The 16,533-nt window shown below is 50.7% G+C and overlaps 1 protein-coding gene across 1 annotated transcript in view; it reads left to right on the forward strand.

Moving 5' to 3' along the window:
• Nucleotides 1-16,533, forward strand: part of WDR27 (WD repeat domain 27) — a 112,852-nt gene that overhangs the window by 64,143 nt on the left and 32,176 nt on the right. The window contains exon 25 of the mRNA XM_078054453.1: nucleotides 11,782-11,880. Coding sequence (XP_077910579.1) covers nucleotides 11,782-11,880 — 99 coding nt within the window. The remainder of the gene's footprint in view (nucleotides 1-11,781; nucleotides 11,881-16,533) is intronic.

The raw sequence follows: 16,533 nt of genomic DNA on the forward strand, positions 1-16,533 counted from the left end.
CCGCTCAGCCCCCCCGTTCAGCCCCCCGCTCAGCCCCCCCGTTCAGCCCCCAGCCCCCCCGTCCAGCCCCCCCACCGTTCAGCCCCCCGCCCAGCCCCCCCGTCCAGCCCTCCCCGTTCAGCGCCCCTGCCCAGCCCCCTGTTCAGCCCCCCGCCCAGCCCCCCGTTCAGCCCCCGCCCAGCCCCCCGTTCAGCCCCCCCGCTCAGCCCCCCGCTCAGCCCCCCCGTCCAGCCCCCCGTTCAGCCCCCCCGCTCAGCCCCCCCGTCCAGCCCCCCGTTCAGCCCCCCCCGTCCAGCCCCCCGTTCAGCCCCCCGTCCAGCCCTCCCTGTTCAGCGCCCCCGCCCAGCCCCGTTCAGCCCCCCGCCCAGCCCCCCCGCTCAGCCCCCCCCGTTTAGCCCCCCCGTCAAGCCCTCCCTGCCCAGCCCCCTGTTCAGCCCCCCGCCCAGCCCCCCGTCCAGCCCCCTGTTCAGCCCCCCCAGGCCACCCCCGCGTCCAGCCCCCCGCCCAGCCCCCAGTCCAGCCCCCCCTCCCCGTCCAGCCCCCCCCGCCCAGCCCCCTGTTCAGCCCCCCCAGGCCCCCCCCGCGTCCAGCCCCCCCTCCCCGTCCAGCCCCGCCCCGCCCCATCCTGCTGCGCCAGCCCTTCATCGGACACGCGTGCCCAGGGCCGGGCCTCCTGGAGGCCGACGCGCGGGCGCTCTGTGGCGCACGGTCGGGAGGCGCAGTGCGGGCTGTCCCCGATCAGCTCCTACCTAAGGATCCGCTTGCCGGCGGCGCTGGGGGTGAGAGCGGACGCCGCGGTCGGCGGCGCTTCAGCGTGTCGTGGGCGGTGGTCGTCGCCGTGGCCCTGGAAGCGCTGCGGCCGCTGTTGGCCTCCACGCCGCGGCCTCCGGGGACTGCGCCACGGCCCCCCGCGGACGTGCTCGTGTGGCCGCCTCTGAACGGTGACACGGCCGAGCGGACACCGCGCGCGGCGCACGGGGCTGCGCTTCCCTGAGCAGAAGCGGCGGGATCCGCCTGAGCCGCTGGGCGGGCGGCGCGGAGGCGCCAGAAAAGCGCAGGTCGAACTGGCTCCGCGCTTCGCCGTGCGGTGCGGGTGTCGGAGGGCGCGCGGGGCTGCTGCGGGGCCCCCTCGCCGACGAGCCGTTCTGCTGCCCCGCGACCCCGTTTTGGTGTCGAGCGCTGGTGGATCCGCTCGGTGTCGAGATCCCGGCGGGGCTGCTCCCGACCCTGTCCGCGCACGGGCCGTGGTCTGCGGGCAGCGCCAGGCGTTCTCTCTTGTCCGCGCTTCCTGCTGGGGGGCCCCGTCGGGCCCCAGCCCCTCCTGCGGCTTCTCACATCCTTCCGCGTCAGGTCCTTCCGGGGCGGGTGGTGGTGCGGGAAGGTTGGCGGTGTGACCGCGAGCCGACAGCCAGTTTGGACCCTGCAGGTGTTTCGGTCGGTTTGCACATCATGCAGTGAAGATTCCGGCCCTCGCTTTCTGTCCCTGGCACCCATCCCCTCTTCAAAGCTGTTCATCAGCGCTGACGTCTCAGGTCAGTGACCCATCCCACCTTTCCTGCCACGGTCCGCAGGTACTTAGGGCGCCGGCAGGAGCGCCCACTTCCGTCCGCTCCGGTGAGCCCTGCCTCGGGCCCTTGCCCGATGTCACACTGTTCCTCTGCCGCTGCCTCCCGTGGGTGCACAGTGCGGGCGCCGGGGAGCCCGGAGCCTGGCGGCCCCCAGCCCCACTGCGGGCTGGCAGGACACCCCCTGCCGCCCTGCCGACTGGCCCAGCCTACTCATTTCATTGTTTTAAATCGATTTTTAAATTTTTATTTATTTATTTATTTTAGAGCGAGAGAGGTGGGGGAGGAGCACAGGGAGGGAGAGAGAATCTCAAGCAGGCTCCACACCCAGCGAGCAGCCCAGCTTGACCCTGAGATCATGACCTGAGCCCGAATCCAGAGTCAGACGCTCAACGGGCGAAGCCCCCCAGGCGTCCCTCAATGCACTTATTTTAATGAAATTGCCTTCCCTTCCTCTCCCCGACATACATTACATGTTAGACACACATGTCTTATGATGGATTTGGAATAGAGACTGATACATATCCATGTGTCCTCAACATATTTAAAAAGGTTTTGTGTTAGTTTCCTAGGGCTATTGCAACAAATCACCATAAATTTCGCAGCTTAAAACAACAGAAATCTATTCTCTCAGTTCTGGAGGCTGCAGGTCTAAAATCAAGGGGTTGGAGGGTTGGTTCCTCCTGGAGACCCTGAGGAACTGTCTGCCCCTGGCCCCTTCCACTCCTCAAGCCGGCTGCCGATCCTTGGCATGCTTTGGCTTGGGGCTCATCAGTCCAGTGTCTGCCCCCATCTTCACACAGCTGTCTTCCCTGGTGTCGCCATTCTCCCTCTTCTTTCTCTTACAAGGACACTGGTCACTGGACACCCTAAATCCAAGCTGATCTTATGATCTTAACATAATCATATCAGCAGAGATCCTACTTCCAATAAGATTACATTCACAGGTCCTGGGGTTAGGACTTGAACATATCACTTTGGGGGACACAATTCAACTCACTACAAGTCTATATGGGTTATCTAAATAAAAAAAGACATAGAGAAATTTCTAAAAACTCAAGGAAACTATAGACTTTATTTGAAAAAAAATAACTTTTACCACTTAGCTGAAAGATTTATCGTATAAACTTTTTTCTTTTTCAGTTTAACTGATGAGAATGGAATTTAAAAGGATGGAAAACTATTTTATGAAACTTTTTTTTAAAAAGATTTAATTTATTTATTTGACAGAGAGAGACACAGTGAGAGAGGGAACACAAGCAGGGGGAGTGGGAGAGGGAGAAGCAGGCTCCCCGCGGAGCAGGGAGCCTGATGCAGGGCTCGATCCCAGGACCCTGGGATCATGACCCGAGCCAAAGGCAGACGCTTAACGACTGAGCCACCCAGGCGCCCCTATTTTATGAAACTTCTAAGTAGGAAAATCTATTCTAAAATTTTACTAGTTCATAAGTAACTAAATGTGCTCCATTGACGTCTTTCTTTGTCATCTGCTATGATAGATACTTGAGTTCACTATAAATGAGGTACTTTGATTATGTGAAAGTGGGTAGAAATAGATACTTTAGTTTTTTTATTTTTTATTTATTTTTTTTAAGTTTTATTTTATTATGTTATGTTAGTCACCATACAATACATCAGTAGTTTTTGATGTGGTGATCCACGTTCCATTGTTTTCGTATAATACCCAGTGCTCCATGCAGTACGTGCCCTCCTTAATACCCATCACCAGGCTAACCCATCCCCCCTCTCCCTCCCCTCTAGAACCCTGTTTGTTTCTCAGAGTCCATAGTCTCTCATGGTTCATCTCTCCCTCCAATCCCCACCCCCCTTCATTTTTCCCTTCCTTCTCCTAATGTCCTCCATGCTATTCCTTATGTTCCACAAATAAGTGAAACCATATGATAATTGACTTTCTCTGCTTGGCTTATTTCACTTAGCATCATCTCCTCCAGCCCCATCCATGTTGATGTAAAAGTTGGGTATTCATCCTTTCTGATGGCTGAGTAATATTCCATTGTATATATGGACCACATCTTCTTTATCCATTCAACTGCTGAAGGGCATCTCGGCTCTTTCCACAGTTTGGCTATTGTGGACATTGCTGCTATGAACATTGGGGTGCATATGGCCCTTCTTTTCACTACATCTGTGTCTTTGGGGTAAATACCCAGGAGTGCAATTGCTGGGTCATAGGGTAGCTCTATTTTTAAATTTTTAAGGAACCGCCACACTGTTTTCCAAAGTGCTGTACCAACTTGCATTCCCACCAACAGTGTAAGAGGGTTCCCCTTTCTCCACAACCTCTCCAACATTTGTTGTTTCTTTCCCTGTCCATTTTGGCCATTCTAACTGGTGTAAGGTGGTATCTCAATGTGGTTTTGATTTGAATTTTCCTGATGGCTAATGATGATGAACATTTTTTCATGTGTCTGTTAGCCATTTGTATGTCTTTTTCGGAGAAGTGTCTTTTCATGCCTTCTGCCCATTTTTTGACTTGATTATTTGTTTTTTGGGTGTTGAGTTTGAGAAGTTCTTTATAGATCTTGGATACCAGTCCTTTATCTGTAGTGTCCTTTGCAAATATCTTCTCCCATTCTGTGGGTTGCCTCTTTGTTTTGTTGACTGTTTCCTTTGCTGTGCAGAAGCTTTTTATCTTGATGAAATCCCAAAAGTTCATTTTTGCTTTTGTTTCACTAGCTTTTGGAGATGCATCTTGAAAGAAGTTGCTGTGGCTGATGTCAAAGAGGTTACTGCCTATGTTCTCCTCTAGGATTTTGATGGATTCCTGTCTCACATTGAGGTCTTTCATCCATTTTGAGTTTATCTTTGTGTATGGTGTTAAGAGAATGGTCCCGGTTTCATTCTTCTGCATGTGGCGTTCCAATTTTCCCAGCACCATTTATTGAAGAGACTGTCTTTTTTTTCCATTGCATGTTTTTTCCTGCTTTGTCGAAGATTATTTGACCATAGAGAGGGTCCATATCTGGGTTCTCTATTCTGTTCCATTGGTCTATATGTCTGTTTCTGTGCCAGTACCATGCTGTCTTGGTGATCACAGCTTTGTAATATAGCTTGAAATCGGGCAACATGATGCCCCAGCTTTGTTTTTCTTTTTCAACATGTCCTTGGCGATTCGGGGTCTTTTCTGATTCCATACAAATTTTAGGATTGTTTGTTCCAGCACTTTGAAAAATGTCATTGGAATTTTGATCGGGATGGCATTGAAGGTATAGATTGCTCTGGGTAGCATAGACATTTTAACAATGTTTATTCTTCTGATCCATGAGCATGGAATATTTTTCCATCTTTTTGTATCTTCTTCAGTTTCTTTCATGAGTGTTCTGTAGTTCCTAGAGTATAGATCCTTTACCTCTTTGGTTAGGTTTATTCCAAGGTATCTTATGGTTTTTGGTGCTATTGTAAATGGAATCGTTTCTCTAATTTCTCTTTCTACAGTTGCGTTGTTAGTGTATAAGAAAGCAACTGATTTCTGTGCATTGATTTTGTATCCTGCTACATTACTGAATTGCTGTATGAGTTCTAGTAATTTGGGGGTGGAGTCTTTTGGGTTTTCCACATGAAGTATCATGTCGTCTGCGAAAAGAGAGAGTTTGACTTCTTCTTTGCCAATTTGAATACCTTTTATTTCTTTTTGTTGTCTGATTGCTATTGCTAGGACTTCTAGTACTGTGTTGAACAATGGTAGCGAGAGTGGGCATCCATGACGTCTTCCTGATCTTAAGGGAGAGGCTCTCAGCTTTCCCCCATTGAGGATGATATTCGCTGTGGGTTTTTCATAGGTGGATTTTATGAACTTGAGGAATGCTCCCTCTATCCCTATACTCTGAAGAGTTTTAATCAGGAAAGGATGTTGTATTTTGTCAAATGCTTTTTCTGCATCAGTTGTGAGAGGACCATATGGTTCTTCTCCCTCCTCTTACTAATGTGTTCTGTCACATTGATTGATTTGCGAATGTTGAACCACCTTGCATCCTGGGGATAAATCCCACTTGGTTGTTGTGGATGATCCTTTTAATGTATTGTTGGATCCTATTAGCTAGGATTTTGTTGAGGATCTTGGAATCCATATTCGTCAGGGATATCGGTCTGAAATTCTCCTTTTTGATGGGGTCTTTGCCTGGTTTGGGGATTAAGGTAATGCTGGCCTCATAGAATGAGTTTGGAAGTTTTCCTTCTGTTTCTATTTTTTGAAACAGCTTTAATAGAATAGGTATTATTTCTTCTTTGAATGTTTGGTAGAATTCCCCAGGGAATCCATCAGGCCCTGGACTCTTGTTTTTTGGGAGGTTTTTGATCACTGCTTCAATCTTGTTCCTGGTTATTGGCCTATTCAGGTTGTCAATTTCTTCCTGTTTCAGTCTTGGCAGCTTATAGGTTTCCAGGAAGGCCTCCATTTCATCCAGATTGCTCAGTTTATTGGCATATAGTTGTTGATAATAATTTCTAATAATTGTTTCTACTTCCTTGGTGTTAGTTGTGATCTCTCCCCTTTCATTCATAATTTTATTAATTTGGGTCCTTTCTCTTTTGTTTTGGATAAGTCTGGCCAGTGGTTTATCGATCTTATTAATTCTTTCAAAGAACCAGCTTCTAGTTTCGTTGATCTGATCTACTATGTTTCTGGTTTCTAATTCATTGATCTCTGCTCTAATCTTAATTATTTCTCTTCTAATGCATGGCTTAGGCATCGTTTGTTGCTTTTTCTCTAGTTCTTTAAGGTGTAGAGTTAGTTGGTGAATTCGGGATTTTTCTATTTTTTTGAGTGAGGCTTGGATGGCTATGTATTTCCCCCTTAGGACCGCCTTTGCAGTATCCCATAGGTTTTAGACTGATGTGTTTTCATTCTCAGTGGTTTCCATGAATTGTTTAAGTTCTTCTTTGATTTCCGGGTTGACCCAAACATTCTTGAGCAGAGTGGTCTTTAGCTTCCAAGTGTTTTTAATTTCTTCCAAATTTTTTCTTGTGATTAAGTTCCAGTTTTAAAGCACTGTGGTCTGAGAATTTGCAGGGAATAATCTCAATCTTTTGGTATCAGTTGAGACCTGATTTGTGACCCAGTATGTGGTCTATTCTGGAGAAAGTTCCATGTGCGCTCGAGAAGAATGAGTATTCTGTTGTTTTAGGGTGGAAAATGTTCTGTATGTATCTATGAGGTCCATCTGGTCCAGTGTGTCATTCAAAGCTCTTGTTTCCTTGTTGATTTTCTGCTTAGATGATCTGTCCATTGCTGAGAGTGGAGTATTGAGGTCACCTACAATTAATGTATTGTTATCAATATGACTCTTTATTTTGGTTAATAGTTGGCTTATGTAGATGGCTGCTCCCATGTTGGGGGCATAGATATTTACAATTGTTAGATCTTCTTGTTGGATAGACCCTTTAAGAACGATATAGTGTCCTTCTGTGTCTCTAACTACAGTCTTTAGTTTAAAATCTAATTTGTCTGATATAAGAATTGCTACCCCAGCTTTCTTTTGAGGTCCGCTGGCATGGAAGATGGATCTCCATCCCTTCACTTTCAGTCTGGATGTATCTTTAGGTTCAAAATGAGTCTTTTGTAGACAGCATATGGATGGGTCCTGTCTTTTTATCCAATCTGCAACCCTGTGCTGTTTTATGGGAGCATTTAGGCCATTCACATTGAGAGTGATTATTGAAAGACATGAATTAATTGTCATTATGTTGCCTGTGAAGATGTTGTTTTTATAGATTGTCTCTGTAAATTTCTGTTGTAGATCACTCTTGGGGTCTTTCTCCTTTTGTAGAACCCCCCTTAATATTTCTTGCAGGGCCGGCTTAGTGGTCACATATTCTTTCAGTTTCTGCCGGTCGTGGAAGCTCTGCATCTCTCCATCCATTCTAAATGACAGCCTTGTTGGATAAAGTATTCTTGGCTGCATGGTCTTCTCGTTTAGTACCCTGAATATGTCTTGCCAGGCCTTTCTGGTTGCCAGGTCTCTGTGGATAGGTCTGACGTTATCCTGATGTTCCTCCCTCTGTACGTAAGGAATCTCTTCCCCCTAACTGCCCTTAAGATGGTTTCCTTGGTTCTAAGATTTGCGAGTTTTACTATTACATGCCGGGGTGTTGGCCTATTTTCCTTGATCTTGGGAGGGGTCCTCTCTGCCTATAGGACACGAATGTTTGTTTCATTCCCCAGATTAGGGGAGTTCTCAGCTACGATTTGCTCAAATATATATTCTAGTCCTCTCTCTCTCTACACTCCCTCCGGGATTCCAATAATTCTGACATTGGAATGTTTCATGGTGTCACTTATTTCTCTGATTCTATTTTCATGGATTCCTATTTGTTTTTCCCTGGCCTCCTCTTTTCCCTTTTTATCTATTAAATTGTCTTCCAGGTCACTTATTCGTTCTTCTGCCTCACTTATCCTAGCTGTTAGATTATCTAGATTAGATTGGATCTCATTGATAGCATTTTTAAGTTCTGCTAATTCAGCTTTCATTTCTGCCCTTAGAGACTCTATGTTGCCATGAATTGATTTCTCCATTCTAGCTACTGTCTTCACAATTGCTAGCCTGAATTCCATCTCTGACATCTTGGTTATATTTGCATCCATTTGTAAATCTGCAGCATAAGTCATAATCTCTGAATCTTTCCTGTTTTGGCGGTTCTTCCTCCTAGTCATTCTGTTGATGGGTGGTTGAGGGAATGTATAGAGTCCAAATTATTGACCACAACCCAAGCAAGATGCACCTGTTTTCTAGGGACCTTAGGGTTGCTGGCCTCTTGTTTTCCCAGCCTGTCTTCTGGGGGAGGGGCCTGCCGCACTGTTACTCAGGCAACCCTGTTTGGGCAGAGTTGCCCTGCCCCCCTGTGGTGGGGGATGGGCTCAGTGGGAACCAGTTTTGGGGGGCATTTGTTCTCTGGCGGCTTTCCCGGGCAGCTTTCTGCGTCTCTTCCATGAGTCAGAGCAGAAGAGACCGTTTCCAACCCTCTTCCTCAGAACAGAGAGACTGCAGTCTGTTCTTTAGTGAGCTCTCCAGGCCACACTGTCTCTGTTTCTGTGATGCTATAAACTGCGGCGTCCTGGGTTGTGTGCCCCTCTGCAGCGCCCCCAGTCCTACCTCCAGGTCGGGGCACATCTCTGCCCTTTGTGCTTCTAAAACTGCCAGCCACTCCCAGTTCACATGCATGACCCCACCGCTCCAGGTTTCTGTCCCAGGGGCTGCCCTAAAGTCCTTTCCCCGCCGCTACTGGTCTGCGAGTCTGTGCCCCATCCACAGCGCACGAGGCTGTCGCTCACCAGCGGTGTAGGATTCCCACGGTCAGGCTCCCTGCCGCTGCCATTTATCCTCCCATATCTGCCCACGGAATCACGGCTCCCTGCTTCATACCTCAAAACCAACTGCCCACGATATTGTTTGTAGAGATCCAGATCACATCTCAGGCTGATTTTGTGGGTGTTTAGAGTGGTCTGGTAGATATCCAGTTCAATTCTGGGACTGGTTGCAATAGGGTTCTCTACTCCTCCGCCATCTTTTCTCCCACACCTGAAAGCATTTTCATATAGAAAATGAAAGGCTGTTTCTTAAATGACCCTTATCTAGATGTCCTTCCTGATATCACGACATCATTTTATGAGCATTGTGAGATCCTCGCCAATGCAAGGCAGTGCTAATCCCCACTCAAAATTTGGTAAAAACAGAAGGAGTCGCAAGAAGGACTTTTCCAGACGCTGCTCTGAAAAGAGTCAGGCCACCTTCAGAGCCTGTGCTCTCATCAGAGCCCGCCCGCACCTGTCCGATTCCCACTGCTCTGGCCTTCCTGGGGTGGGAGGGAGAAGCATCTCCCTCTCTGCCCAGCCCCTCCAGCCGTCCCCTCCTGCCGCGTGGGGGCCGCTCTGCCCAGAGCCTCTCTCTCCCTGCCCTGTGGTCTCTGCTGTTCTCCATCAGCCTGGATGCACGTTCCCTGGAGTCTAACCATGTGAACCGGAGCCATCAGCATGTACTTGACCTACTTCTGTAATTGGATTTATGTCCCACGTTGTACTGAAGCTGGTTCCCGGAACATGAGCACCACCAGCCCAACTCCCTCACCTCCCGGCCTCTTTCCCGCTGTTTCTCATTTCTTGAAATCCTTTGCTCTCACGGCTTCTGGCCCTCATGCTTCTCTGCATGTTTGCTTCTTCCTTCACCCGTCCTACTCATCTCCCCCACATCACAGGTCACCTCGATGTCACGCACCTCGAATACTGGCCCCTTTCCTGCTTCCTGAGTGCGGTACAGCTGGGGCTCTCCTGGAGCACTGGTGGTCACTTCCCCGCGTGTGGGCTTCTCGGAGCGCAGTGCCCCTTTCCAGGGTGGTTTTCCCTGTGGAGATGCCCACGTGCTGAGATGTTTGCTCCTGCTTCCTCTCCGTGGTTTGGGATCTAGAGAGATTCAGGGGGTGTGTGACCAACATATGCCTCCAAGAATTACATTTTTTATTAGCACACGGTTTATATATGGGGCATAAAGTAGTTGTCGGTTCACCTGTCTGAGGAGTTTTTTGCAGGTCTTTGTGTGGACACTGCGTTTCTCTTGGGCTGACACGGAGGAGTGAGGCTGTGGGTCTGTGGGCTGGCGTGGGTTTAGCCTCACCGGAAACTGCCAGCAGGGGTCCATGCTGGCTATACCACTGGCCAGTGTGGCATCGAGTCTTCGGCACCCACACACGTGCACAGATGACAGTGATGGGAGCACGCCGAGCGGGGCGTGGCTCCAGTAAGGGCAGCCACCGCGTGCTGGCGAGGAGCTCGGACTGTGACGTGAGCAGCTGTTTGCCCTGGTGTCCTCGTCTGCGGGGCAGGAACGGTGATAGTTGTGTCTTCAGAGGTGGACAGGATGACACGTCCGTGTGCGGTGAGCCTGTGCCGTCCTCGTTAACCTCCCTGTGTGATGATCAGACATGACAGGTGCCAGAGAGCTGTGGCCCTTGTGGGTCCCCTTAGTCGCTAAGCCGAACGGCAGATGCAAGGAGGGTCCTGAGTCCCGGGAAGCCCTCCAGTGCTATTCACGAGAGTGTTCCACGTGAGCGTGTCCTGCAGGGAGATCGGTGGAGTGGTGAGGCTGGTGCTGAGTCGTCGCCAGAAGGGCAGCGAGTCCGAAGAGGCCCCGAGTCCTCTGTGGACAGTCGAGGTCATAGGCGGCCTCACAGAACAACACACAAGCTTAGAGTCAGAAAAACCCGGTTAGAACGTCAGTGTTGACGCCCGAAGTCCATACCGGTCACGTACTCTCCGTGTGTCCTGCTTCCCCGGCGTGAACATGAGGGTACCTGATGTTCGTCTGTGACATGAGCTGTAGGCGGCCATGAACCGCACAGTGTGACCGTTGCTGGGCCAGGGGTTCTCAACACGGGGCCCGGGGCAGCAACAGTGGCCCACTTTGGGAACTGTTAGGAGCTGCTTTTCAAATAAGCACATCTGGATCAGAAGAAAAAATCCATACTTTTGATCTCTCCACTCCAAGATACATATGATATCCACTGGTAGACTTTATTTCAGGAACCACCGTTCACCAATGGCAGGATCATCTGGAAGTTCTAAATCTGAAGGGCTCATTTGTACATTAAAATAGGTTTTTTGTGGAAAAGGAATCACCTAGATGTCTTGCTTCTGCTGCGATGTGGCATTTCTCTTTATTACCAGTAGAGTCCACAAAATACTTGTTTGCACATTTTGTTACTTAAAAATTTGATTGGATCTCTCATCTCTTATCTCACATCAGCATGGTATCCAACCCCAGATTTCTGTCCCTAAAATGAAGTGTCTGATGGCATCTATGTGTATATTTACACACATACACATCTTCTCATATGGTAACACATTAGAGAGGAATGTAAGTTTTTATCAACAGCCATAGAAAAAGTTCAAAATACTTGAATTCCAGGCTAATTAGTAGGAAGCAAAGAGTAGGAGGTTTTGTCTGAAGTTTATGGGAAAGGACAGTAAAAGCCCACTTTTCACTCAGTTTGGGACGTGCAGGTAAGGTTGGACGACGGAGACAGGAGGGGCCGCGGATCCACGAAGACGGTGGAGACCCGACAGGGCGAGGGGCAGAGACGCAGGCGTCGTGGAGTCGCTTCTCCGGCGCGGGGGCGCCCACGGGGAGCCGCTGCGTGCGCGTGCTCGTGCGCGTGCTCGCCGGCCGTTGGCCCTGTCAGCAGGGAGTCCCGTGTGTTTGTCTTGCAGGCGTACGTGTACGACGTGGGTTCGAGCACGTTTTCTCACAGGCTGGCTGGACACACGGACACCGTCACTGGCGTGGCCTTCAGCCCGTCAGCCCCCCAGGTACGGTCTCCTCGTGGGCGGCGCCTGCACGCAGCACAGGGCTCCCCTCGCGCTTTCTGTATCTGCCGGCCTTTGTGTCGGTGACGCGCGTTTCCACGGCGTGCGGGCCGGCGGGCGGGGAGCGCAAGCGTGCTCCCCGTGAACGTGCTCGTCGTTCAGCCTGGCGTGTCCCCGGGCACAGCGTGAGCGCCGCAGCCGGCGAGTCCCGGAGCGGCCGGAGAAAGGGCGGAGAAGAGCCCCATGCACAGAGTGAGGGCGGGGAGGAGGAGAACCCCGAACGTGAGGGCATTCGTGTCAGGAGGAGGCACGACGAGGCGAGAGTCGCAGCAGCTGCAAATCGATCACGCGGGAAGGTGTGCGGTCTTGCCTGAAAATACCAACTGCGGAAACTCGGTAGCGCGAGCGTCCGGGGACGTCGATTCGGGCGGAGCGTTACGGCGCGGCTGCGGGCGTCGGCCAGGCTCGTGTGCGCCCGCGCGGGGTGGACGTGGGGACGCGCTGCGCTGCGCAGTCCGCTGCCGTCAGGCGCCTCGGGCGCTCGGGCACGTCTGGCCTCCGGGGACACCGACGTCGGCGGTGCGCATGCGCCGGGCTGGTCACGTCATGGACCCCGGAGGCCCTCGCGTGGCTCGTTCCCCGTCAGCCGTGAGGGAGCCGTGCAGTCCGCTGCCGCTGGGCGTTCGCCTTCAAGTGTCCGCTCGTGTGATTCCGGTTCGCTTACCGCGACACGAGGCCGTGCTGCACGGACCGCAGGGCCCGCCCTTCTCCCTGATGGCGTCAGCTATGGCCGCCGTTGCGTTGCCGCTTAGCTCCCTGCCGGACGCGGCGCCGGTGAGGTGAAGGAGCGTCCGGACGAAGCGGCGCAGAGCGGGCGCGCTGAGAGGTGCGCGGCGTGGGGCGGGGGCGGGGCGCCGTGCCCGCGGGCGGAGGGTGCTGTCGTGGTTCTGAAAGCTCGGTGCTGGCCTGACGCCGTCTTCGGCGGGACGGCCCGAGAGCCGCTCTGCGCCCTGACCGCTCTCCCGTACGGGCAGCACGAAGACGGGAGGGGAGGAGCAGGCTCCGCCCGGTCACTGGCGCCGGGGCGCGGCGAGGGGCCGGCGCGGGGCCGGTGGCCACACAGGACGGGAACGAGCGTGCGAACGCTGATGGGCAGCGGCGCGGTTCACGTTACAGGAGCGCCGGCGGGTTTGGGGACGCTGAGGACGCGTGCGGCGCGGACTGCCGGCGAGCGGAGTCCGTAACGAGAAGCCTCACTGTTCAGAAGTCCCGCATTTTCCTGCGCACGGTCAGCGGAGAGACCCTGGGAACGCTCCTTGAGCGGTGGCCTCGAGCTGCTTACAGGCGTCTGTTTCTCGGTGGGCTGGGATTCGGTTCTAGACCCCGTAGCCCTTCACTAACATTCCGAAACGGGAGCGAAACTCGGCAGCCTCCTCCTCAAGCGTGTGTTCTTCCGTTCTACGTCGTCACTGCCGTCCGTCGGCCGAAGCGCTCGACTCCAGCTTCTGTCCTAAGGAATGTATGAATGGCGCATCAGAGCCGCAGTTTGATACTATTGTTTGTAGGAGAAGGCTCCTCCGAGCTGTAATCACGTCAGCATTTAACTCGTCACGTGTGAACGCATCAGCGTTTGAAACCACGTTTGGGCGCAGAGGATGGCCTGCGCGTGCTGGGCGGCCGGGTTCGAGCGCGTGGGTTCGGGAGCGCCGCCGTGCCGGCCGAGGACGGCGGTCTGCGTCTCCGTGTCCGGGCAGCGGGGTGCGGAGCGCTGCGTGTGTGCCGGGCGCCGCTCACGAGAGGAGAGCGGACGGGCTTCCGCAGGGTGCGGCGGGGGAAACGGGCATGCGCGTGCTGGAGCCTGACTGCCCGGACCGCAGGCTCAGCACAGCAGCTGCGTGGCCGCCTGCCGTCCTCCGCCCGCTCCCTCGCCTTCTTAGGCTTCTTCGTCGCCCGGATCCTGGGCGACTCCCCTCGACTCGAATCATGCTTGCGCAGATCAGCCATTAACCTTTAAGCCTTTTCCCCTGGTCCTGGGTCAGCCCCGCCCCCCACGGTGGCTCCTGGTGCTGAGTCGTGCCCGGGACGGTGCTGGACTTGCAGGTCCAGGGAGGAAACCCCCCGGTGCCCACACCTGCTGAGTGCTGGGTGCCGCGCTCCCCGGAGTCGCGACCTCATTAGGGCAGGGATCACGAAGACCCCGCAGAGTACGCACTAGTTTTGTCATATCACATCTGGGAAGTTAATTTAAGGAGGGCCCTTGTCCAAAGTGGCCGGCATGGTCAGAGGCGGTGACACCAACCTTACGCCAGGGACACTGCATGACTCTTGGAAAAGCAGGAGATAGATTACTTGACTAGGTTTTTGTTAAATAAATTTTGAGAAATGTCCCCTCTAAAAATCAAAGTTTTGGTCCCCTCAGAATACTACTAGATACGGTTAAAGAAGTAGTGTTTTTCACCAGTGCTGTTGCTCAATTATCAAAATAAGACTTGTGAGTCTTTTGGAAGAAGATTGTATTACACTAATGAAATTATTCTCACAAGGCATGTGGCTAAGAGAGGACTCTGAAAATGAGCAGGAATCCTGGCAGCTCACGAGGGAGTGTGGGTTCAGACCCCAGAGACCATGGCAGCGCCTTAGGTCCTGCTGGGAAATGTAGCCGAGTCCCCATGGCCCACGCTTGGCTCGAAGGCTGTGCCATCAGCTTGCGCCACTGGTATACTTGTCATAAGACACGTCCATTCAGATGTTTAACTGTTTGGGGTCGGAACGAACATCCGGAAAGCACCCCAGTGACATCATCCTGGCTGAGACTGTGGCCAAGAGGTATGAGGAATCCAAACCAGGTGCTACAGAAGAGAGGGGACTGGGGTGTGAGCCGATGGGTTCCTGGTTTGAAGGATGGGGGCCTACCAGTCACAGGAGAAGTTTAGGAAGAAAGGTTGGGGAAATTGTGAAATTGTGGTTTAGCCATGGAGGAAGGCTGCTCCACATGAAGACAGAAATAGGTGGAATTTGTTGGAATGTAACAAAAAGTCACAATTATAATTTTCATCATGTTATCAAACTTACCTTATGTTAGTATCGTAATCATCAGTTTTATCTTGTGTCAAGTATGAAATAATAAGAGCATTGATGTAGGATAATATAAAAGCTCTTTCTTATTGATAGTGGGCAGTGAGGCTGTATTTCCCATTTTACAATTCTGTGTCGTGTGGGGCTTGTTTGGGGAAGTTTTGCTTGGGTCTTCCTGGCCATGCCGGATTGCATTTAGACCATGTCTAATGCTGCCTTAGAACACGAGGTGGAGCATGGAGCTCTCCAATAGCATGTGTAGACAAGAAGTAGAAGAAGGCAGGTACATGTGTTCAGGGTCCAGTCTACACAGCATGGTTCAGGCTACGACTCAAAATACCCTAGCAAGGGAAGAAAGGAGGACCAAATGTGGAAAGTGTGCAGGATGGCATGGTGACTATTCTCCTCCTAGGCCCACAGCCCCTGGTGTGGAGAAAGAGAAGGAAAAAGTTAAGAAATGGAAATCTGAGAACTTCTTGTTTTCCTTTAAGATCATGATACTTCACAGTGGACATATAGGCTGTTTCCAGTATCTTGGTATTATAAGTAATATTCACATGTACATCCTGAGTGTGCAGTGTTTTCTATGTCTGGATTCATTTTCTCAAGATAGGTTATTAAAAGTAGTGCTACTGAGTAAAAGAGCAAAAACTTTGTAAGCGCTCTAATATGTACAGAGAAATATTTTTCAAAATGTTCGCCATTGCTTGTTTCCTTACCAGGTTAGATTATTGACACTTTCAGTACCTTTGTTAAGTTCATTATCAAGAAATGGTACGTATTACTTTAATTTGCCTTTTTAAAAATATTATGAATATTGTACATCATTCCATATGCTATTAATTATTGGAGTTTTTTCATTTTAAAATTGCTTGTTTATATCCTTCATATCTTTATCTTTTGGACCCAATTTAAAATTGACTTTTTGTCCTTTGTATTTACAGTATTTTTTTGTAGATTCAGTTTTGCTTTTTATTTTGTTGTTTTCTCTTTCAAGTATAAAACTTGGATTTCTTCTAATCACTCTAGGCCTAGAAAGTTTTTTCTCTTCAAAATTTCTCTCTCTGATGAAATTATGGTAGAATCTCTCACATAAGATTGTAATTTTTAAGTTCCCTGGCTGACAGTTCCAATATCTAGGTTATATCTGAGTCTCATTCTGTTGATTGCTGTGTCTCTTGACAGTTGGTTCGCCTGCCTTTCTTTTGATGTGTTGTAATTTTTGAATGAATGCTGAATGTTGACTGTGGAAGGACATAAAGATGCCTGGACAAACATGTCTCTTTTTCTGCTAGGCTGTTGGTTTGGTAGGGTTAGGAGTTGAGCCAGGTGCCATGTGCTTTAATTATTAAAACTTTGATTATAGTAAGGTCATTAGAATTGGTACAGATCATTATACAAATAGAAGCATGCAGACAATATTTTATTCTTCCCAAGTCATCTTTTGTCAAACCTTTTAGAAAATTTTATTTACTAAAGCATATGAGGATGAAATTTAAATCTACATGTTTTAAATAGGCCACCTTTACTTTGAGAGTTGTGTTTGGCTCTGCCAATGAAAAATAACCTAAGTCTATATCT

Source organism: Halichoerus grypus, chromosome 9 (assembly GCF_964656455.1).
Source record: "Halichoerus grypus chromosome 9, mHalGry1.hap1.1, whole genome shotgun sequence".
NCBI lineage: Eukaryota > Metazoa > Chordata > Mammalia > Carnivora > Phocidae > Halichoerus > Halichoerus grypus.